The 22937-nt window shown below is 40.8% G+C and overlaps 1 protein-coding gene across 1 annotated transcript in view; it reads left to right on the top strand.

Annotated features, from left to right (window-relative positions):
• Positions 1–2386: 2386 nt before the first annotated feature.
• The window catches only part of RFX6 (regulatory factor X6), a 37529-nt gene continuing 16978 nt past the window's right edge, over positions 2387–22937 (top strand). Inside the window, exons 1-7 of the mRNA XM_086460452.1 lie at positions 2387–2588; positions 2839–2995; positions 4740–4863; positions 6387–6448; positions 13965–14042; positions 17996–18023; positions 22289–22396. Of these exons, the coding sequence (XP_086316578.1) occupies positions 2387–2588; positions 2839–2995; positions 4740–4863; positions 6387–6448; positions 13965–14042; positions 17996–18023; positions 22289–22396 (759 nt within the window). The remainder of the gene's footprint in view (positions 2589–2838; positions 2996–4739; positions 4864–6386; positions 6449–13964; positions 14043–17995; positions 18024–22288; positions 22397–22937) is intronic.

Genomic DNA, 22937 nt, shown 5'->3' with positions numbered 1-22937 from the left:
ATTATAGAGTAGATAAGTTTGCTCACATATTGGCACTGGGTGATGTACCAATTCTCGTACATGCTGTAAACATCATGTGTTTACTTATGAGCACTGGCCTATCCACTTTTCTTTCTTCCCTGCTGCAAACATAAGCCTAGTTTTATACAAAGCTGTTAACACCACACAACAATCTTTCACTGACTTTGAAAGGACAACTAGGACACAGTTTGTATGAGCCAGAAAAGGTTACTAGGTCCAAGGAGAACTTCTGTTTACAGAAAAGGTCTTAAAATCATCATCATCAGTTTTAGGTAGAGCTAATTAAATCAGTGCCTGGCCCCCAGAAGGGGTTGTTGCCACTACAAATGGTTGTTGCCCCAGGGTGGAAACTAGCTGGTCCCTGGACCGGACCCCTCACTCAGTTGATCTCTGTGTTGATGATGGCTAGAATTCGTTAGTGTCACTGATTCTGACATCATAGCAAAGGAGAATCCTGCTCTCATGCAACAAATAACTACATTTAGCTCCATATTACCAAAAAGCCAATGGCACGTTGGATTTTGCTCACAAAAGATTGAACACAACAATTAGGAGCTGGGAGGTTTTATTATACTGTAGAATTACCGATCCTTGTGGGCCAAATTCTGAAGTACTCGTGTCACTCAAAAGTCACAGAGGAGTCAGAGGGTCAAATGTGACTTTACCATAACCTCGAAACAAGGCCATTGAAACCAGAAGCTGAACTGTCTCAGTGAGTTATGCTAAGAACTGATGCACTAACAAAGTCATGTATGGACACAGATGTATGGACAAAGTTGTGTATAGCATCGCCTATGAAGTAAGAAGGGGTCACGGGAACAGTAAAGAAAGGTTTGAATAGAGCAACCAGTAAGGAAGGAAATATATTTTACATAGTTAAGGGAAGAGCTGTAAGTAGAAGCAGCAGAAAGTTCAGGCTAAAAGCCATTTTTGACTTGGAGGCTCTCTCACATGTCTTCCTCATTTCTGAAGTCCATCGTTCATACTTTTGATGCGGTCTTGGGCCTTTTGGCAGATAGGGGCACCTAGGGTTTTGTTAAATGTGGATGCGGCAGCTGACAGCTGATAGCTTGTCTGCTAACACATCTGTGCGGGTGTGGAAGTGGTAATATAGTGGAGTTTCGTACTACTGGTGGGATCAATGACTTGAGGTGCAACATAAGATTGGAAAGGAGCAGAAGGAAGCACAGCTCTTCACAAGCTTTGTGTCTGTGACAGCCCAACACGACTTGATGGCTAAAAGAATGCTTCTAACATTCATCTGATACAGCATCTCAGGGCTACTTGCCACCACAAGCCATACTACAATTTCCCAGCCCATATCTGGCAGGAGCACAATGCCCAAGATTTTGTTTTAATGAGGATATAAAACAGTGGATGTCGCAGCGATCAGGCTAATTTTCCATCCTAATGACAACTTTGATCTACTGAACAAGCAGGGACCATCTTTCTGTGATTGTTCCCCGCTATCTCTCTCAGTCAGCATGCTGAAATGGAGCAAAGCAAAGACAATGTGATTTATTTGTACAAAATCAAGATGTTTTGTTCCAACACCCACAAAATTACACTAGGAAATAACGAAACACTGACAGTAGCAGCAGGGCGCAGGAGGGTCCCGCAGCCTGCCAGCCACGGCCGGCTGCCTCTCTTGGCCTGTGGCTGTCAGGAGGCTGCTGCGAGGAGCAGAGTGCCCGTCGGCCACCCCTCGCCCTCACCCGGGGGGATGCGGGGAGCCCCCGCGGCCGCCCCCTTGCCTGCGCGGCGGCGGGGCGGGAGCTGCTCCCTCGCACAGGCGAGAGCCACCGCCGGCGGGAGTTAATCATTAAGTGCCCGGCAGATCCGCTCCGGGCCGACTCCCCTGAACCTCCCGGGCCTGCAGCCGTGACCCGTCCCCTCCCGGCCGGGCGCGAACATCCTGACGGAGCACCGCGGCGGGCGGGGAAGCGGGAGGCAGGGCCGGGGAGACGTCCCCGCTGCCGCCCGACAGCGACCTCCGGCACCCCACCCGAGGCGGGGGAGCTGCCGTGGGGAGGGAGTGGCGCCCGTGGGCCCGGCCGCCCCTGCCCGCACGGGAGCCATGCAGCCTCCCTGGCAGGCGCCGTAGGGCACACCTGTCCCCCGCCGCCGCCCCCGCGTCGCCTCCCCTCCCCTTCACGCTCCCGGCGTCGGCGCTCGGCTGACACCGACCGACTCCCACCGAGGTGCCAGAGCCCCGCGCAAACCGCCGGCGCTGCCCATGCCCCAGCCGGCGCTCCCCGCGCCCTAAGGCCGCCGCCACCGCCGCGTCCGCCCCGTCCCGTCCGCTCCCGACGCCCATGGGCGCCGCCCGCCCCGCGGCCGGGCAGAGCAGGCGCCGGTGAAGAGCATGGCGAAGGGACCCGAGCAAGAGGACGCCTTCCTGCACCTCCCGGCCGCGCAGGCAGTGTCCGCCGCCGCCGCGCAGGAGGATTGCTACGCCGACCTGGTGGGGCGAGGCTTGCTGCCCTACGCCGAGGAGGGGCTGTACGCCGCGGCGAGCGCCGAGAGGGGGCTCCCGGAGCCGGCGCTGCCCGCCGGCATCAAGTCAGGTAAGCGGTGGGAGGGCCGGCAGCGTTCCCTTGCCGGCCCGCGGTCGGGGCGAGGCGAGGCGCGGCAGGCGCCCGGCCCGGGGGTCGCGGGGTGAGGCGGGCGGGCGGGCGCGGCTGCCGGGCCGCGGGGCGGGAGGGCCCGTCCCCTCAGGCAGCGGCGGGGCCGCAGCGGCGTCGGGGGGAGGCGGCGCGCTGCCGGACCGTAACGATGCCCCTGGGTCTCTCTTCTTGTCCCCTCGCCGGCGCTCAGAAACGCGTTTTGACAGCGGAGCCCTCTCCTCGGGAGAAGAGGATGCAGAGACTCGCGACGGCGCGCTAAAAGCCGCGGACCAGAGCCCGTCTGCGAAGAAGAGCATCACGCAGATCATGAAGGACAAGAAGAAGCAGACGCAGCTCACCCTGCAATGGTAGGGCTCCGGCGGCGGCGGCGGCACCGGCGAGCCCCCGCTGCCCGCCCCCGCCGCGGGCGGCCGCCCTGCGGGGCCGGCGGTGGCGGAGCCCCCGCGCCCGGAGCCGCCCCGGGGTCGCGGGCCTGGCTCGGCGGGGACACCCCGCGTCTTCCCCGGGCCGCAGGACCGAGCCGGTGGCTCCGTCAGGCCCCGGGGGACGTTTCTTTAAAAGCGGAGCCGGCAAGGAGGGTTGCATCTCGCAGCTCTTTGAGAAACGGTTGTCATTTGTTGTGGGGTGGTGGTTAATTGGTTTTTGGGTTTTTTTTGGGTTTGTTTGGGGTTTTTTTCTTTTTTTTTTTTTTTCGGAAAAGCCTTGTCTGCAAATGAGGACATTCACCCCCAAACTTCTGTGTGTTTTTTTTTTTTTTAAATTAGCAGAGGTTTGTCTGTTAACAGAAATCTCTGTCCGATTCTCACAGTGCATAGCTATCATTGAAATGTACTGAAAAAATGTAGACATGAAACATTACTTAAGAATTACATTTGTGAATGGATGTTTTAATTATCCTTTAAGGCTATGACTGTTAGATTTTCACTGTCTTATAATGTATTTTGTTACATTATAGTCTCCTATCCATAGAAGCCCTAACTTTGTTTCATTTTATCTGGGCAAAAATTAACCAAGAGGTCAAATTCTGCAGACATTAACTGATTGATAAATGTTTCTATTAAAGCAACACTTGTAATTAGGGAGGAGTGCTGTTGAATTAAATACGAACTTAGTTACCAAATGCAGACTGTAAATCTAGATTTTTTTTTCCTTCTAACTGAAAAATCAGAGTACTCCAAACTACCTGGTTTCTTAGTCTAGTTTACATCTGACTTCTGAGAGTAAATTATAAGGGTTTGAGTCTGGTGAGTCAGTGCGAAATTATTCAGTATGCAATATTTACTACACCATATTTTCTTACAGATTAGTGTAATTTGAGAAATAAATTTATTGCACATCATCCCAGGAGCAGCAAATAATGTAAACTGATAAAGAAAAGAAACAGGACAACAGTGAAATACGCAGCTGTTACCAAGAGTTCAGCTGAAGTGGAAACAACTGTTCTTTTACTCCCGTTTTTAAAATTTTATTTTAATGACCATCACTAGACACTTGTATTCTGTAAGCTGTTTAGGAAGCTATATAAAAGAGCACCGCCTTCAGAAAAAGCCAGTTCTTTGCTTCTCAGTATGGTTTGGTCAAGAAACAGTTTCCGGTCCAGTGTGGAAATGAAAAAGCAGAAGTAGGACAAAAAGAGGCATTAGCCCAGGTATTAAAGATACAGTGGGACAGAAGATGCAAGTTCAAACCCTTGCTTTATTCAAAGGACAAACTTAAGCCCAAGTCTTTCATAGTCTAGTTAGTGCTCTTATTTTCAGAGCAAGGCTGGCTTTTAGGTGATGGTAATTCAATTATTTGTATAAAGCAAAAAAGTCCAGACATTGAAAAAGACTTACTAAGAAAAGGGACCTGGCCCCAGGTTTTCCATATTCTGCAGCTAACCTAAACACCAAGTGTGGAGTCAGTCTGTAGTGCCTGTCTTGTTCAGGAGAAACTCATCTGTGTGCTCTTGTGGTATTCTTCAGTAAAATAAAATAATAATAATAATAAAAAAGATGACAGTACTAGAAAGGTACTGGAGGAAGGAAGGAAAATAAAATCAGGAGACATGGCATGTTGCTTCTTACTCTGGCAGTTTCTTTCTCTATATAGGCTGGAAGAAAACTACATTGTCTGTGAAGGAGTTTGTTTACCAAGATGCATCCTTTATGCACATTATTTAGACTTCTGCAGGAAAGAGAAGCTGGAACCTGCCTGTGCTGCAACTTTTGGGAAGGTAAAGAGTAAATGCCTTTATAATTTGTTAGATTAATTCTTGGATAGAATCATAATTTAGTACACGTTTGTCAAAATTCCTCTCAAATTCATGTTTACTACTGCTAATGTACATGGAATCAGACTAACTACAACGTTCCGTATAAAGGGATTTCATGACATCAGCTTTAGGAGAATGAAACTGAAATTCCCTTTGATTTATTGTTATTTCATACAAAAAAAGGCATTCTCTCTGAGAGCTTTTTTTTTCCTTTTTCATGATGACGTCGATAGGGTTCTTTCCACAAAACCAGATCTGACATGGAAGACACTTTTAATTATACTAAAGGCAGTGTAAAGTGAGATGTGACACAAGAAGAAATACGAGTTGGGAAATAAAAATTAATAACACAAAGAGCTCCTGAATGAAAAATTGTTGATTCATCCTCTTTTCAATGTTTCCCTTCAATTAATCCTGAAGTCATTTAATGAAAGGGAGATTTGAACTCTCCAGATTAAATCCTGAGTAAGTTAGTGAAACAGGAAACCAAAAATGCTTCAGGGATCATTTTTTAATAAACAGTACTGATCTAGTCATTGTTCATACATAGCAAAATGCATTAATTTAATTAAATAATAAGAATGGATTTAAAATCCAGTTCATAAAACGTTCACTTACTACTTTTTTTAACTTGAATTGGATATACTGAGAAAAAATATGTCTAATTTTCATTAGATAGTTTCAGTATAAATGAAGAAGACAATAGCTTTCAATTTAAACATTGTTTTGACAGTGGTCTATCTATTAGATTTACCTCTCTTACTGAATTACTTTTTTCCTCAGTAAACCTTTTGCCTTAAGCATTGTTCATTACAGGAGAAGTAGGATGTTTTTAGGACACTCATCTCAATCTCAGGAGTTCGGTGACAATGTGTTTCTTGACTTGGATTAAATCACATAACATGAATTCTTCCTGTGTAGCATAGAGCTAACAGAAACTTTCGTAGGGTTCCAGTGAACAAAAATAAGTTTAAAATTGTCCAGTAGTTTGATAGTGGAGGACACAGAAGTATCTGTGAGACAATTACTTGCTTGCTTTAACCCTCAGATCACACTTTTCAAATGAAAAATAGACTTATTTTTAGTTGTTTGACTTTGAAAACAGAATAGCTAGAGGGCACATCTTTCCCTGATTCTGTTTAGATTTCTGAAGCAAAAGATACAGTTGTACTTTAGGCACCTGAATGAAACAAGATCCTGGTGAAGAAACCCGATTTTAAATTATAGAAGTGAAGACGGAACAGGTGGGAAGAGTGGGAAGGAGTTTATGGGTGGGAAGACTGGAGATGCACAGCAAGATGGATGAGGGTGGAAGGACCCCTGCAGTGTAAAACGTGCTTAGTTGATTATGTTGTGATGTAAGCGTCACAAATATTTATTCATGGACTACATTAGACCATATATTTATGCTACGATTTTTCTGTGAACAGATGGCTGAGAAAGTATACCAGTGTTAGAAATTAATACAGCTATTTTCTCTTTAGACCATTCGCCAGAAATTCCCACTCCTTACCACAAGGCGGCTTGGAACGCGGGGCCACTCAAAGTAAGGCACAATTGTGTATTCACTTACAGAGTACATTCTAGGAATGACATGTATTTCCACGTCTCCGTGTTACACACCGATTGGCAGCGGGGGTTATTCAGATGACAAGCTGCAAGCGATAGCGTTCATGTACATGATGAAACTGATAGACAGTTTGAGTTTGAAAGCATTACGGCAGGCATGATTTCTAAAATTAAACTGATTGAGCTTCTAAAACTTGTCATTATATTTATACATCCATGCATTTGTGGCAAATTACGTCAAAATGTTATATATAAAAAACATTATATAACACATATATCTTTGTTACAGCTGCAAATCTTTCTATAAATAATGTGCAATTTAACTATGATTTTATTTGCCTTTTGCAAACCAAACAGCTTCCACTGTGTTCTCTGCGTAACATAGGGATTAGTTTAACGACGCTAGGAAAAAGCATTGTCTTAAATTGAGAAGAAGGTATATGTCTGCTTTTTGTTGTGGGTAATTTATAAAACCTCTGGAAAGTACACAACCTATAGTGCAGTCATTTCATAAATAATGCATCCGATTAATTTGTGTATTTGATCTGTGGAATATTAGGCTGTAGGAATCGATCACAGATAATGATGTATCACCTGTGGTGAAATTTTTGTCAGTTCTGGTTCTGGCATTATGCTTTTGGCCATGATAAACTTAGTGTAAAAGTTTGTGAACAGTGTGGTAACAAAATACTGCCTTACATCCACCCTCCCTCCTATGTCCTGATATCAAGACTGCCGAGGAAGGACTGCTGAGCTGTCCCCACTATGATTTTGTTTTTTAGTAGGGGAATGCTACTTCTTAAGGAAATGAAAAAACTGTGTGGTGTGTTGATGTAAGGAACGTAGAAAAGTCAAAATAATGCTCTAGGGTATTGCTAGCGTCAAGCTATGAGTCAGGTAATTCTAGGAAATTTCTGTCCCGGCTAGGGGAGTCACAAATACAACAGTTCTGTTGCCTGAAACCAAGACTGGCTTGGAGCTTTTCTGAGTGTTGTGCTTTAATGTGTTATGTCAGTTTATCAATATCCAGTTTAAAAAAATATTTAAACCTAAATAGTATGCCCATACCTTTCAACATAAAATAGGACTAGCCAAACAAATTTGTTCTTTTGAAGTGAGTTTCCAAAAACTTAATGGTTTTCAATCCCAAATCAAATTTAGACCAGATCCTTATCTGTATATTTCTATTAATTTCAAAATAGGTTTTCCTCAAAATAAGATTTCGTTATGAGGGGCAAATTAGGGTAGATATGTGTCCAGCTTTCTGTGTATACACAGAAATTAAACTTTTATTATTAATGCCTATATTTTAGGAGATGGATGCCTTATGTGTGAGGAGCCCTAGGATTTTTCTCCTGCTTGAAGTTACAAATGCGTTTATGTACTTACTGAATAAGATTCATGAAACTGTCCTTAACTTATAGATGAAAGCACAACGAGTTGCTGGAATACCGAAACAGAACTAAAACCTAGAAAATTAGCAAAGAAATATTTTATTAGTGAATACAATAGAAAACCAGGATACTGGTAGTAATACAAGAAACTTAAACATTCTGTTTGTTTGGGAAAAGTCTTTATTTTGAATGACTTAGCCTTGAAAGACAGGTACTCTTGTCTTTCAGTAGTTTATGAGCAAAATTCAAAACGAAAGGAGACTGAAAAGGAAAAAAACCTACAAGACTGTGGTTTTCCTAAGTGCTTTGCAATATACTAGGAATGTCTGAAAGATGCATTGCTTGCTTTTGTAATTTTGGGGAGTTGTTTCATGTTATTATGATTGGTTTTCTTCCTGCCTTAGAAATGTACGAAATTGCCAGTTGATTCCACCTTAGTTTTGCTGAAGAATGACTAGGAGATGTAATTTGGTTTGTTGCAGTATAAATGAAGATGGGGAAGAATTTAAATTCCAAATTTTTACAAAGATACTCTATTTCTTGAGTACATTTCAAATATTTGTTTTAAAAAATCATTAATAAAAATAAAATACAAAGGAAATAAATCCTGCATAGAATATTTTTTCCTTTTTAACAGAGGATAGTTTTTGCATAGTTTCTGTCACAGTCTTACAAATTTGTAATCCATTGATTTTTTTCAGGAGAGAGTACACAATCTGCATTGTATAGTGGAAAACTGGAACTGAAGTTAATTTCTCTTTTTGTAGATGACCTGTAGATGCTGAATAGAGGGGGTTTGATGACAGTTACTGTTAGAAAGGTTATTTATAGGGGAAAAGAGGGATTTCATGTATTGTCTGCTGTGGTGAAGTTCAGCTATGGTTACAGGCATAAGCTGATGTAGACTTAGCTCTGCAGATGGACATTTGCTGCGGGTGTTGTATTTAAGATTTTAGGAGATCTGGCATTCACAATCTGTGCAGGAATATTTGACAACCTACTGATTCATCAATGATTAAGTCCTCGTCAGGTTCATAACACAACATGTTTGGAGAGCCACTTTCAAGTTATAATGAATGAGCTAATACAAGGGGAATAGTCTCTCAGATGCTCATTATATTTTTGTTCTGACATATCTAATGAATTGATAAACAGGATCCAAACTTCCAAAACGTATCATGTGCCCGCATAATTTAAAGCACAGTAAGTCAACCTCTATTAAGTAAAGGAGTATGTTTCAAATCTAGTTTTTGACATGGGAATATAGCTATAAAATTAATTGTGTTGGGACACCTGTCACTGTATTCCCCTTGTCTCTAAGGCATTTAACAGTATTAGTTAGCACAGAAACACCTCATGCCCAACATTTCTTCGGCAGATCCCGTATCCTTACTGACCTTAGTGGTACTATGTGCCATATTTTCATATGGATTAACTGTTCTTGAACAATTTCCTCAAAGGGATGAGGCATCAGCAGGTTTTGTTTGAACATCTGGCATTTGTTTCCCCTTACTTTTTTTCATCAGAGTTTTCAGAGACTTTTTTTCTGCAATTCTCATTTCCACTAAGATACATTTACATTGTTCCTGCTGTGCCAAAAAGGACCTCACAAAAGGCACAAGTGACAATATCTCCAGTTCAGAGACTGAATACAGCAGCAAGTAGTCACAGAGAAGCGGCAGTATAAATAATGATCTCTGATAATCTTTCTCTCTCTGATGTGGTGGACCATATTCCCCACAGAACCACAGTACTGCTGAGGAGCAAATTCGTTTCTGCTTTCACCAGGTAGCAGTTAAGTCACAGAAATATAATTTATAGAAGTATTTCCATTAAATTAATAAGCCAATCAAGGGACTGTTCATCAGTTTCAGTAAATGACTAGTTACCCTCTGCTTTTATGTCAGCATGAACTCTAAATGTTGTAAGCTGTTTCTGTGTGAAACAAAGCTGAGTCACTGCGACTGCTAAGAGACACGTCTTACTAGCAAATAAATCCTATTTTTTTAATCATGGTAGTGTCGTGATATTGTTTTATTTCTGTTATTGCTGTCATTATTTCAATATAATGTTAGTAGAAGCAGTAATAGTACTGACTGTTCCTGACAGTGATGTTTCATATGGCAGTATTGCCTGGGAGCTGTGATCATTGTCCAGGGCTCTATTGAGCAAAATGGTGCAAAAGCATGAAAGGAAAAAGACAATTCCTCTCCAATGGGTTCATTGTTCTTAGATTGCAAAAAAAAATCTAACTCCCCAGGAATAAAGTGCCTTAGTGGACACTGCATACATACGCTGTAACATATTGATAGAGCCTGGCTGTGGACAGAACAAAGCAAAGAAAATCTGTTCCCTTTTCCATCATCTTCAAGGTGACAGAAATTGTTTTTCTCCTACACCAAAACAAGGCCAAGCTCTTTCTGACATTCTCATGAGCATGAATTGGATTTGAGAAAGAGCTCCTGCATCAAGGTGTGATATGGGTGCTGTTCTAAGGTGTGAGATACACAAATGTTAGTTCCTTTTCTGATTCCAAGCAGCATTTGTCATCTCAAATTCCAGGCAAAGGAGGGACTTAAAAATAACTCTAATAAATCCTAGAACTTCAAGTCAGAGTCTCTCTCTCTGTGTTTACCTCCAACAACCCATTTGTACAAAAGTGTCAATACTAAAACGGTCATTTAAACATTTGGCCCAGAAGGTACAACACCGCACGCAATTTTGTAAACGAAGTTCATCATTCTTCTCTCATGCCAGTGCTAATCGCTCCAGATTGGTGAATGTAAGGGCAGTTTTCTATATTCCTGCTGAGTGGAAGAAGACCCAGCACAAGAAATACCGCAAGCTGCTGTCTTAGATTAGTATTTCATAAGCAACAATTGTCTGTGCATGACGTTCCGAATCTGCCTTTTTGTATAGGTAACGTTGAACAGGCTGTGGTCACTGCTAGAAGTCAGTTATAACCTTCACGGTACATGAATTGCCTGGAGCAGCTATTCGGGAAAATGTACATACTGCTTAGTCCATACGCACAGAGGACTGTTTGAGCTCCAGTTACAATTTAATTTCTTTGTAGACTTTGATCGATGATGAATCTTAGCTTTTATCCATCATGTCTGAAAACTATTATCTTACTTATTAGGAGTGATTTAGTGGGTTAATAAAACTGATATGGCAGCTGGCCCTATGATAACAAGTTATTGCAAGTCCCTGAACAGCTTAAGCCTATCATTTCCTTATCAGCTATCATTTGTGTCAGTGTATGCTAAAATCAGGGCTACTAGTTAGTTGCATAAGAACATATGTTACAACAAACCACTGAAATTAAAAGAGGAAAGCAGTTCAGCATGTTTTTTAAAAGATTTGTTATAAAATCTCAGAATAAATTTCTTATGATGGCTGGTTTCATTTTATTAATTCTACAATAGAAATACAAATAGTAAAATACATATATGCTATACATACACATAAAAATATTCATATAAAGAGACAGAAAGAAGGTACCTTGCAGTTGTAGGTTAAAGATGTTATCAGTGTGTCTGGGGTGGCTATATTCCTCTAACAGGGAGCCCAGAATAAGCTGTTCAGCTAATGACTTTGGCTTGTAAGAGAATGAAAATCATCATACATTATTACTCTATGAAGTATGCCAGACAGAGCTTGAAAACTACAGATTATAGTTTTTTTAATTGCCTCTGTGTCGTGACTGGAAGGCTGTATTTTTTAGTACTAAAAATTCAACTACACAAATCGCTGAAGGCAAGCAGAATGATAACTACTGTGCCTTTAATGCACACAGAATAGATACTGAAAATATCTGTTCTCTATGTAACAAAATGTCACAATAGTACATTCTGATATTTTGGGGCATTCCAGAGCAGGAACAAGTATATTGCCTACCACTGGAAATCTGAGAATCCAAATCATACAACAGTTCGTGTTTCTAGCCCTGATGTGTTAATAGTGAACTAGATGTTGAATAATCTAGGTATTGAATCCTAACTTTGTAAAGAAGTAATGCTTTTCCTTGCCTCTGGCCCACTCCAACTTTAGCTGGAGGTAATTACAGCTTTGTGGTGCAAGTATAAGGTTTTATTTTTAGAATTTAAAAAAAGGCATGTGGTTGAAACTGAGAGATTTAGGGTGTTGGGATGAGATGTAGGCAACTGCTTGCTTACATGGCCAATGAGAAATGTGCAGATAACATTGTTAAAGAAGTAGTCACTGCTCTATTTTGTTTTTTATGCTGTTCAATGCACAACCTTTGCAACAACAAGACTAAGTAAATACTGTCATTTCAAAGAATCCATACATGTATATTTTCAATACCTCTTGTGTCACATCTAAAGTTACTTAATTTTCACAAAAGAAGAAAAAATGTTCATGCCTTTAGCATTTGTGTCAGAACTCTGTTAAATATTATGAATTTCCAGATCCAGGTCTTTGGCTCAAGTCTATCTCTTTAAACCAAAAGCAGTGGTTGAAAACCTTCAGGACTTTAACTCACAACATAGGTGACACAGTACTGTATGTGAACCAGAGGATGACAGTCTAGCATTATGACATTTAATGAAAGGTCCCATTGGCATCCTAAACCAGCTTGAGGTGTCACTTTGCTTTGATCAGCCAATTCTGACTTCAATGCATAAAAAGGGAACTGTTACAAGCAGATAGTCTGATGTCTGAACTTCTGAGTATTAACAGGTATTTAAAAATGATCTGTTCACCACATCACCATCCCTCAGAAAAATACACTTACAAGGCAAGAAAACTAACAGTAAAAGAAACAGGGGAGAAACTTTTGACCTTCCTAGGGGTCACCAGGTACCACTGCGAACTAGTGGTGTTATGTAGCCATCAGTTTTAGGCAAACAGTAAAAGCTATGATGTTTAACAGCACCCACTTTCTGTCACATTTCTTGGCTGTAAAAGCCTGAATGTGCACCACACTGTCCAGAAACAGAATGGCTATTTCAGCTGAGATTTTCAAAGGTATGTAGGCTAAGCAAATATATCACCCTAATGAACATTTTAGTGAAATTAGTGCAATGTATTGCAAAGAGTGTTACCTCTGTGTTAGTCTTGGTTTACATGCAAGGTACTTGAGCTACAAGTGTTACTTTGAGGCAGTTCAGTTAAACCAGCTGCTCTTGTGTTTTCAAGCTAATTTTAGTAAGAAACAAAGGAACCTGAGTATACTGTCTTTCTTAGACGTTCTTAGACAAATTTGGTTTAACGCAATCGTTTTTCAAATCTACTGAGTGAAATTTATAAGACTGGGCCTATCACCTTTGATAGATGAACTCAAGCAAACTTTGCTATGACTAGTAAAGAAAGAGCTGCCCCCAGCTTGCTCTCCTGCCCTTCTCCTGAAGGTCACTTCTTTTGTAGCAGAATCAGAGGAAAACAGTAAGTACTGCATAGCCAGTTTTTTCTAGCACCAGCCCACCCTCTTTAGTGTCTTTGGTTAAGGTGCTGGGTGCAGCGCTGCACAGCCTGAGCAGTACATGTTTCCTTCTTCCAGCTCCATTTGGGAGCAGTAGTCTCCGGGAGAGCAGCACATGTAGATGAGAACTGCTTAAGTGGCTAAATAATTCAGAGTCGGTCAGCTTACAACCTGGAGAAGAATGAATGAATGACACATCGGCATTTTGAGTCATAGGAGGCTGAACACTAATTTGTAGGGTACACTGGCAGGTTATTTTCAACTGAGAAGTGCTCTGTGGGACTGTCTAAATATAGCAGTGATAAGCCTGATAAAATAAACCTGGTAGATCAAACCCAGCACCCTTTCAACAAATGAAGTAAAATGAAAGAGCACGTTAGGGAAAAGAGATGTAACATTTTTCTAGGAGATTTGCTGTTCCAGCTACATTATTGTAAGAGAGAAAGTGTTTTAAATTTAAAGAAGTTCCTATCCTTAAATTTTGGATTAAATCATGACAATACTGTTTTCTGTGAGACCAGAATTTGTTCCATGTCAGTGAAAGAAATTGGAGACACTGTTAAGAAAAATTTTCAGAAAACACTGAAAATCTATTTGACAGTTTGCTTTTCTTGACACGTCACTCATAAACGCTCCTCTGTTTTTTCCCACAGGTATCACTATTATGGAATTGGCATTAAAGAAAGCAGTGCATACTATCACTCTGTGTATTCTGGAAAAGGCTTAACCAGGTACAATAACATAACTTCTGAGACTTAATCAGTGAGGGTCTAACTTTAACCTTCCCTTAGGAAGGTATTTGTAGGACACTAATTTTTGTTGATACCAGAACTAGTATTGCTGCGTATCTCAGTGTCTGTTATTTGTAGATTTAAATAGCAGTATGCTCCCTGAAGACATTGATTTTGTTTTAAGAGGTTGATTTAAATGTTTTGTTAGTGTCTTCCAGTATGGCCCCCCCACAGTCAGTATAGAGCTGCATCAACTCATAACAACAGAGGATTTGTTCAAGTTCGTGTGAGGCAGCAGAACACCATTTCCAGAACACTTGTCTCATTTTGTTTGCTTGAGTGTCACCCTCTGAGTTCTTTCCCCAGGACAGCTTCCCATTGTGAAACGTCTGGAGAATGGTGTGAAGCTGGCATCTGTGGGCAGGAGGGAGGGGTCAGCGTAGATTAATATTTACAGGTCCTTTGACTGGCTAATATCAGTTTAAACCTAACCCAGGAAGCTCTAATTATATTTATTTAAGGGACAGCTAGCAGGATCAATACGTTACGATAGCTGCCTGTTGGTTTGCTGAAGATTAATAGTTCGTAAAACAAATGTCTCTGTTCACATATGGCTTGAATGACGGCTTTCATTGTCTACGGTGGTATACCTGTATAAGTGGGGACTCTGAGAAAGGGAAGGAATAAATGAGTTTATAATCACACATAGAAAATTCAGCTGCTGGCAGATTTAGGTTATATCCAAAGAGACTTTTCCAAACAATAGGACAGGTGTAAAAATTGAGGGTAATGTTGCCGATGGTCCTTAAAAGGAGGGATCTCTGAACTGCAGGAGTTAAGGTATAATAGACTGGAATATGCCATTTCCTTTCCCTGTATTTATTCAAAGCTGTGGAGGTGTTGCTGGTACATAGCAAGAGGTTCTTTTATAATACAGAATTATCTTGAACAAAATGCTCATTTAATTGACTAAAAGACAGTTATTTTGCAGATGACACCAAACTGGATGGGCGTGTTGATCTGCTTGAGGGCAGGGAGGCTCTGCAGCAGGATCTGGACAGGCTGGACCAATGGGCTGAGGCCAATGCTATGAGGTTTAACAAGGCCAAGTGCCGGGTCCTGCACTTGGGTCACAACAACCCCATGCAGCGCTACAGGCTTGGGGATGAGTGGCTGGAGAGCTGCCTGGCAGAAAAGGACCTGGGTCGACAGCCGGCTGAACATGAGCCAGCAGTGTGCCCAGGTGGCCAAGAAGGCCAACAGCATCCTGGCCCGTGTCAGAAATAGTGTGGCCAGCAGGAGGAGGCAGGTGATTGTGCCCCTGTACTCGGCACTGGTGAGGCTGCACCGCGAATACCGTGTGCAGTTTTGGGCCCCTCAGTACAAGAAGGACATTGAGGTGCTGGAGCGTGTCCAGAGAAGGGCAACAAAGCTGGTTAAGGGTCTGGAGAACAGGTCTTACCAGGAGCAGCTGAGGGAACTGGAGATTGTTTAGTCTGAAGAAGAGGAGGCTGAGGGGAGACCTTATCGCTCTCTACAGCTACCTGAAAGGAGGTTGTAGTGAGATGGGGGTTGGTCTCTTCTGCCAAGTAACAAGTGATGGGACGAGAGGAAATGGCCTCAAGTTGCACCAGGGGAGGTTTAGATTGGACATTAGGAAGAACTTTCTTTACCAAAAGTGTTGTCAAGCACTGGAACAGGCTGCCTGGGGAAGTGGTGGAGTCACCATCCCTGGAGGTGTTAAAACAGCATGTAGATGTGGCACTTGGGGACATGGTTTAGTGGGCATTGTGGTATTAGGTCAACAGTTGGACTTGATGATCTCAGAGGTCTATTCCAACCTAAGGATTCTATGATTCTACAATTTTCATTTAAGGGAATTTAATCACTCATAGTCCTCAGCTTTATGTCAGCCAGTGCCCTTTTCATGGAAACTCTGTCCTTGCGCAATCTAGCAGCGATGAATGCAAAGAAAGTGAAAGTGGAGGTTCTTCAGAATTCCCCACGGCTGGATTTCCAACTGTATATGTTCACATAAAATGGCATAGATACTCTAAGGTTTTCAGGAGTACTCACTGGATTCACCAGTAGCGAACCTTTTCTTTCTGTTAGGACTTGTGCTCTCATGTGTGAGTTGTTGAATTTTCAGGGTCCAGCAGTTAAATTGCCTCCCTGGCTGATTTAGAACAGAAGCTCAAATGCTCATTTTGCACAGTCTGGGCCATTTCTGTGGTTGGATTTGTCTGTGTGAAGAGAATGACACAGTAGCCTGGGGTTAAGAGCAAGCTTCTGGGTAAGGAGTCAGGCAGTGTAAGGATTCAAACCTGAGAGTGAATTTCCCACTTGCTAGCTGCCATATATAATAAATAATCCATCATAAAACCTTTTCTTTGTCTGATGTCTGTTCTGGTAAGTGAGCTACAAAAATGGTTCCTGGATCAAGCTTGGGGCAGGAATAGGTGGGGAAAGTATATGGGTTGATGGTGGTATCAGATCCCACCATGTCCATGCATAAATACAGGCAAGTAGAGGCCTTTACGACAAGGCTTGCACGTTAGATGGCAGCCTAAGATTAGAAGGGGCAACGGGCCTCAGTTTAGTTGCGTAAATATAGGCCTCTACTGCCATTTCAAACTTAATTGGTTAATTTAGGTAATTGAGCTGAGTAGTCCTTAAATGCAGGGATGCAGATACGTAAATCCTTAAATTCCACTGTAAATTTGGCCTCCTGGTTCTTTCGAATATCAAGCCTTGCACTGTGAAGGGAGCATACCTAACACCAAAAATCATTAGTATCCACAGCACTGTGTGAAGGGTAGCTTTAGCTAGCGATTAAGGCTCTGGAGGAGCAATGCTAGCAGCTGCTACCTTGTGTTTTTGCTGTACATTCTATGTACATTTTGCTGCACGTGTGGAAGTCCACAGTCCATAACAAATACATCCAGCTGTGAAGCTAATTAGATCCACGTTGTAATCAACTGAGTGATGCCTTCTTACATACTTATCTATCAACAACCACGGGAAGTCTACAGGTTACATATGCTGGATCATCACATGACTGGAACTGTCAGGCACCTGTGCCTGGCCTGGACAGGAGGAATTCCACAGCTGCTCAGCCTCTGGTTTGCTGTCTGGCCAGCAGAGCGTCTCAACAGCATGAAATCACAACATTGCCGCTAATAATTATGAGACGTCATGTTGCCCACCGTATCTTATCAGTTGGCAGCTAGCAGAGCAGGAAATAACAATATCAAACAACATTTATCATTATACTGGTCCATTAGAATCTCTATCATTACACGTTCTCTAGTAGTTATAATTTAAAATGCATGCTTTCCAATTTCTGCACTGAAGAGTTGCTTGATAGTCCAGTGACTTCACTGGGAATCTCTCAGTTGGATTCTTAATAGGGCATTCACTATACTGCAACATATTTTTGCCAGTTTATAGATCTTTGATCTCAGAAATGCGTTTCACCTGCATCAAAATAATACTGTGGTGAAAAAGAATGGAAAATCACTACGATTTCTTAATTTTCTGAGAAGTGTAAATTCTAGATATATTTTTTCTACTCTGAATTTACTCAGCTGTATCAAAAATGTTACATATTTCATGGTAAAGTCCTTATGGTGTTGCACCTATGCTGCCCTTTTGCTCTTTGTGAAGTTGCAAAGATCCAAAGAAAAAACTGAAACTGTGTTTTATACTTTACTGTTTGGTCAATGATCTGAATCTTCATGGTTTAGAAGACATTGGTAGGTTTCTTGATATCCTCAGGCACTTGCAAACCAATGGAAGAAAAGAAAAAAGCATGATTTTTGTTATAATTACATTTGCAGAAAAGTGATAATTTTTCTATTTGATCTGTTTTATGTATCTGTTTTATATGTGTATATGTATAACTAAAAATGTTCAGCTTATGAAAAAATAATCAAATGTGTTTATTTTCAAAGGTTCTCTGGCAGCAAGTTAAAGAATGAGGTAAGTGCTGTAGTCTGTTTCACTTCTGTTGTAGTCCAAATATCATGTGACTTGTGGTTTTCTTCACACTCATTTATTTGAAAATTACAATATGTTTCATTAAAGATTAGACTGCATAACCTTGCTCCTCTAAATTTTCGAAGAAGATTAAGATTGGAAGGCACCTTCTGGGATTCCTGATCCAATCCAGTTCCCCATAACCACAGAGGTTCATAAAAGACCCTCTTAAGCAAAGGATAGCTTTAGCAAAAAAAATTTTTTGTAATACACTGAATTTTGTGCCTCCTGGTCAGGATTGTCTTTCTCTGTTTTTTTGCTCTTCATGACATTTTCCTGTGATACATCTTTTCGCTGGTTTTGCTGGCTAGATGGAACAAGCAGCAGCTTTTAGTCACTTCTGATTAGCCTTATAGCCTTTCACTGTACTTACTCCAATTTACAGAAAAAAATCATAAAGTCTTGTAAATGGCATATCTCTAACTTCTGTTGGAAATATCCCTTCTAACAAACCCTAGAACTGTGTTTGGGTTTTGTTTTATTTTTTTTTACAAGTAGCCTACATTTTCACTACTGTATACTACTGTGTTTCTAGTCGTTTTTATACTAGAAAATTACGGATTATTGTGCGTTAAGGATTAAGAATTGCTCCCATGATTGTTCTTTGACACTGAGTTCAATGGACATGGAATAGCCTGCATCCATCTTATTAATCTCCTGAGCCTACAAAACAAACCTAGTCGCATCTCAGCCACATTGTCACAGAGAAAAGTCCGTAGCATGCAGTAAGTGTTGAAGCATGACTAGGAATTGTTTGGGAGACTGCTAGTTGGCATGGATCAAAAGAATGCCAGGGGCCATTCTGAATAATACAGTTCCAGTATTGCCTGGGAATGTTTCTGAAACACCATTTGATTTACTAGACTAAATATACCCTCTGTGGTCAACTGATACACGGTAAGTCTATCTCCTTTTTCATTTCCAGATAAGCAACTCCTAGCTGATAGCAGAAATTCTTATTGGTCCCTGAGAGTGTAGCTTTGCTCTATTGATTTTCATCCCCTTTATTGCCATTATCTCGAAGCCATCCAGATCTTTCTACATGACCTCTTGATATTCCTCTTTATTGATGATTTCATTAGCTCATGTCAGCCAGTTTAATCTATGAAATGTTAAATGAGATCAGCCCCAAGTCTGAGAATCTTCACTTCAGTCCCTTTTCAACCCAGTAGTTTCCCTGTCAACACAACTTGTTAGCATTTCAGCTGGAGTCAGTTTCTTAAACATTTTACATTCTTGTACTAATCCCCATTCTCACCAGCATAACTAATAATTTCCCATGGTGAAACCATGTCAGGTATTTTAGTGAGGCTCAGATAGATTAGATCTGCTACATTTTCCCTGTTCAGATAATCGGCTATCTTATCAAAAAAAGATAGTGCTATGCCATGGGATATCCCTGACATATTCAAAGATTCATGAGCCCTGCTACAGCATTCATTCTTTCAGAGTTTTGGGATGGAAAAATATCTGGTTCCCTTGACATAAATGAATGCACATTTACTTCCATCTCTGATGTGGCGTTCCCAGGCTGTTTGGGAATTGACAGTCCCGTAAACCTCTCTTGTTTCTGCCCCAAAGTCCAATACCTTCATCCTCCCAGAAAAAGAATCACAGAGGCGTTGGTGGAAATAAGTGAGAAAGGGCACATCAGTATGAGTTTTTGATTGCCTAGCTCTGTGTTGTCTGAAATCATTCAGGCGGGTCTTAAAAGAAAAAAACATTTTTCGTGGTCAATGCTGGATTTTAACAATCTCAGTGTACTGAAAATTTGGCATCACACTTTCCACTAAAGTGAACATATAAGTGATACATCCTTATTCATTTGCTTGAAAGTACATGCAATTAGGTATTCCAGAAAGATTTACAATGATTGTATAAGGTGTAATTCTCAGTAGGGACATAAAGACATTGAAAAGATGTTAAAGTGCTGATTGTCTAAATATACTGAGTAAATGGCATTTGAATGAACACTTATTGAGTGCCAGGGACACTGTTTACTTCTAGTATGTTTTATCACATTTTCTAGTATTCTCTCTGTAGGGGGAGATATCAGCAAATTCTTTTATCTAAACCAGTTAGTGCACCATTAGAGTCTGCATGGTTAATTAGGCAGATAATATTACTGTCATTATCTTAATGTTAAATGGCCATTAGAAACAGATGGCATTAAATTGAAAGGGCAAGTGGCAGTGGGTTAAAATATTAAGCCTAGAACTGAGGCACAGTCATATAAGTCCATTAGCAAGGTAAAAAACATTGCAGATTATCTTCTCTTAAACCTCCCACCACCATCACTGCCTTCTTTTAAATGAACTAATCCCTTTTAATCAGAGCTTTTAATATATTTCATGGGTAAATGCATAATAAAATCATTAAGATTATTCCTGTTAATAAAAAAAAAACAAACCACCTGATACCGATAGGCAGTTATAACATTGCAAGAGTATTGATGCGAAGAAGTGCTAATGTTTCTAAATTTCTACAATTTCTTTTACTTAGAGCTTTATATGTATTTGAATAGTAGATGGCACAGGCAAAGTATGTTTACATAATGTATGCTTTTGTTCCTTGCTGTCTGTTTTGGCAGACATATTACCGTATAAAAATAGGGATATATACATGGTGAATAAGTCAGTTAACAGTTATAGTTTTCTGAATTCAGCATTTGAGAGAATTTCACTTGAAACTGGCCTCCAGTTCATGAGGCAACATTTATAGGAAAATACTCCCCTTTGCACACTTTTACACTATATGTTACTGTATATTTACTATTCCCACTTCAGTGAAATCTGACTGTTCAAAGGGGTAGGAAAAGGCCACTTCAAGTACCGTTTAAATGCCTCGTGCATGCCCATAAATTCCATCCCTTAGTGCAAAGGGAATCTGCACAAAAGTAATGGATTTACTGCAGCAATATGGAGAAGGCCTGCTCAAGGCTCTGTACACTGCCTTGACATAAGGACTGGGTGGACCGAAATGGAACAAAGGGTTTCAGCCAAATAGTCTTCTCTAGGCTTGAATGCAATCCTAGTAAGGACAGAATCATAATACAGATTTTATTGCTTCTTTTGAGGATGAAGGTTTCATCTTAATTATACCATACGAGAGCTTAATAAGCATCATGTGGTATGCGTTATAAATATAAGCATAGTACCACTGTATCTCTACAGAATGTTACTTCTCAGCTTTACCACGCAGTAGACTAAATCAGATTTTGTGAGAGTATTAGGTTAGGAGTCTAAACAAGGGTTGATTTACCATATATTGCTTCACAGTCAGTATCCTCACGTACAAGGCTGCTTGTTCGTTCATCCTTCAATCCCATTTCTCCGAAGGCTAGCATCTAACAATTATTCAAGATCTTTTCTCAGTCCATAACTAGTACAAGATGTGTCTATAATAGATGTCACAAGCTAAAGAGGCTTAAGAAGTGAACTCCAAGAACTGAAAGAAACTCTCAGATCAACAGAATTTAGCATAATTCAGGAGGAATTTATCTTGTCTCCGGGTCAACATTGACAGTGCCTCAGGAAAGTAACTGGAAAACACTAAATGGCTGGGAATATCTTTCTTACTGAGATGTGAAACTGGGGCTTCATGTTAAGTCTGCCACAATCACAGAGAACTATATAATAAATACTTAGTTCAGAAGTGTGCATAGACCCTACATGTCATCACATCCGTAACACCATAAAATATTATCAGAATTTATGATGAACTAAAATAATGGTTACCATAGTAAAACAGCAGAAATCACTATTGCCATGCTTTCAGAGTGGGAAGACAGAAGGAGAGAACAGTACCCCAGATCCTTGCACCGGAAAGATAGATATTAAATAAAACTTAGGGTCTCCCTGAGAGTATCACAGTCCATACTGTAGAGGAGAGTAGTATTCCACTTCAGTTTTCAAACATAGATTAAATCCAAAGCTTGTAGAATTCCATGGAGTAATGTGGCTCAAAGGCTGCATCACTCTGAAAACTGTATTTGATGGAGTTTAGATCTAGGCACATATTTAATTACTTTCCCGAGTTGGAATCCAGGTCTGGATAGGCATCAGTGTTTTGGAAGGATTATCTTAATGTAAATATTCTGGAATGTTGAGAGGCTCATGAGATAATAGAGAAGTTTAGCATGAATTGTTGGTTTCAGTTGAATCTGTATTAGCTATTTCAATGTTCCTCTTTTTTCCCTTCTGTTTCAGGGTGGTTTCACTCGTAAATACTCTCTGAGTTCCAAAACTGGAACTCTGCTCCCAGAGTTTCCAAGTGCTCAACATCTTTTGCTTCAAGGGTGCATTTCTAAAGACAAGGTAAAATGTGAGCTACTTCTCTTCTGACTTACAGATCAAAAATTGCCACAGAATGTTTCTTCGTATCTTAGCCTTTGAGGTATTGACATGAAAGAGCCAGAAATGTCCATAATCAAACAGAGGTGACTGATTTATAGAGGGGGCAAACCTTTACTAACACCGATTAACTGGCTTTCCACTGGAAAGGTGGTTGAATTATTTACCTATTAACTGACCTAGTATTTTACAAACTGATGGTATGTAAGACGGGGAGAGCAAAACAAATAACCGAGAGTTGTATTCATTCAAAATGCCTTTGGATTTAAGGTAAATTTTCTTCTGGTTAGAACAGAACAAATAATTCGATGAGCTTTACTCTCTCATTAACTGCTTGAAAAGACACTGTGAAAATCTGAGCATTTTTTTTTTTAAATGAGTAAAATCGTATTCTTCAAATCAATATGCAGTATTGCTCATCCTAAGGGTAGTTGTTCAGTTAGAAGTACTGCTGGCATATGTTTTGTGTCTTTGACTTCTTGCCTGTGTGTTGTATCTGTGTTCT

This window comes from Leptosomus discolor, chromosome 2 (genome assembly GCF_034619465.1).
Source record: "Leptosomus discolor isolate bLepDis1 chromosome 2, bLepDis1.hap2, whole genome shotgun sequence".
Classification (NCBI taxonomy): Eukaryota; Metazoa; Chordata; class Aves; order Leptosomiformes; family Leptosomidae; genus Leptosomus; species Leptosomus discolor.
The sequence above is the reverse complement of the archived record's forward strand: the minus strand, read 5'-3'. Positions and strand labels throughout refer to the sequence as shown.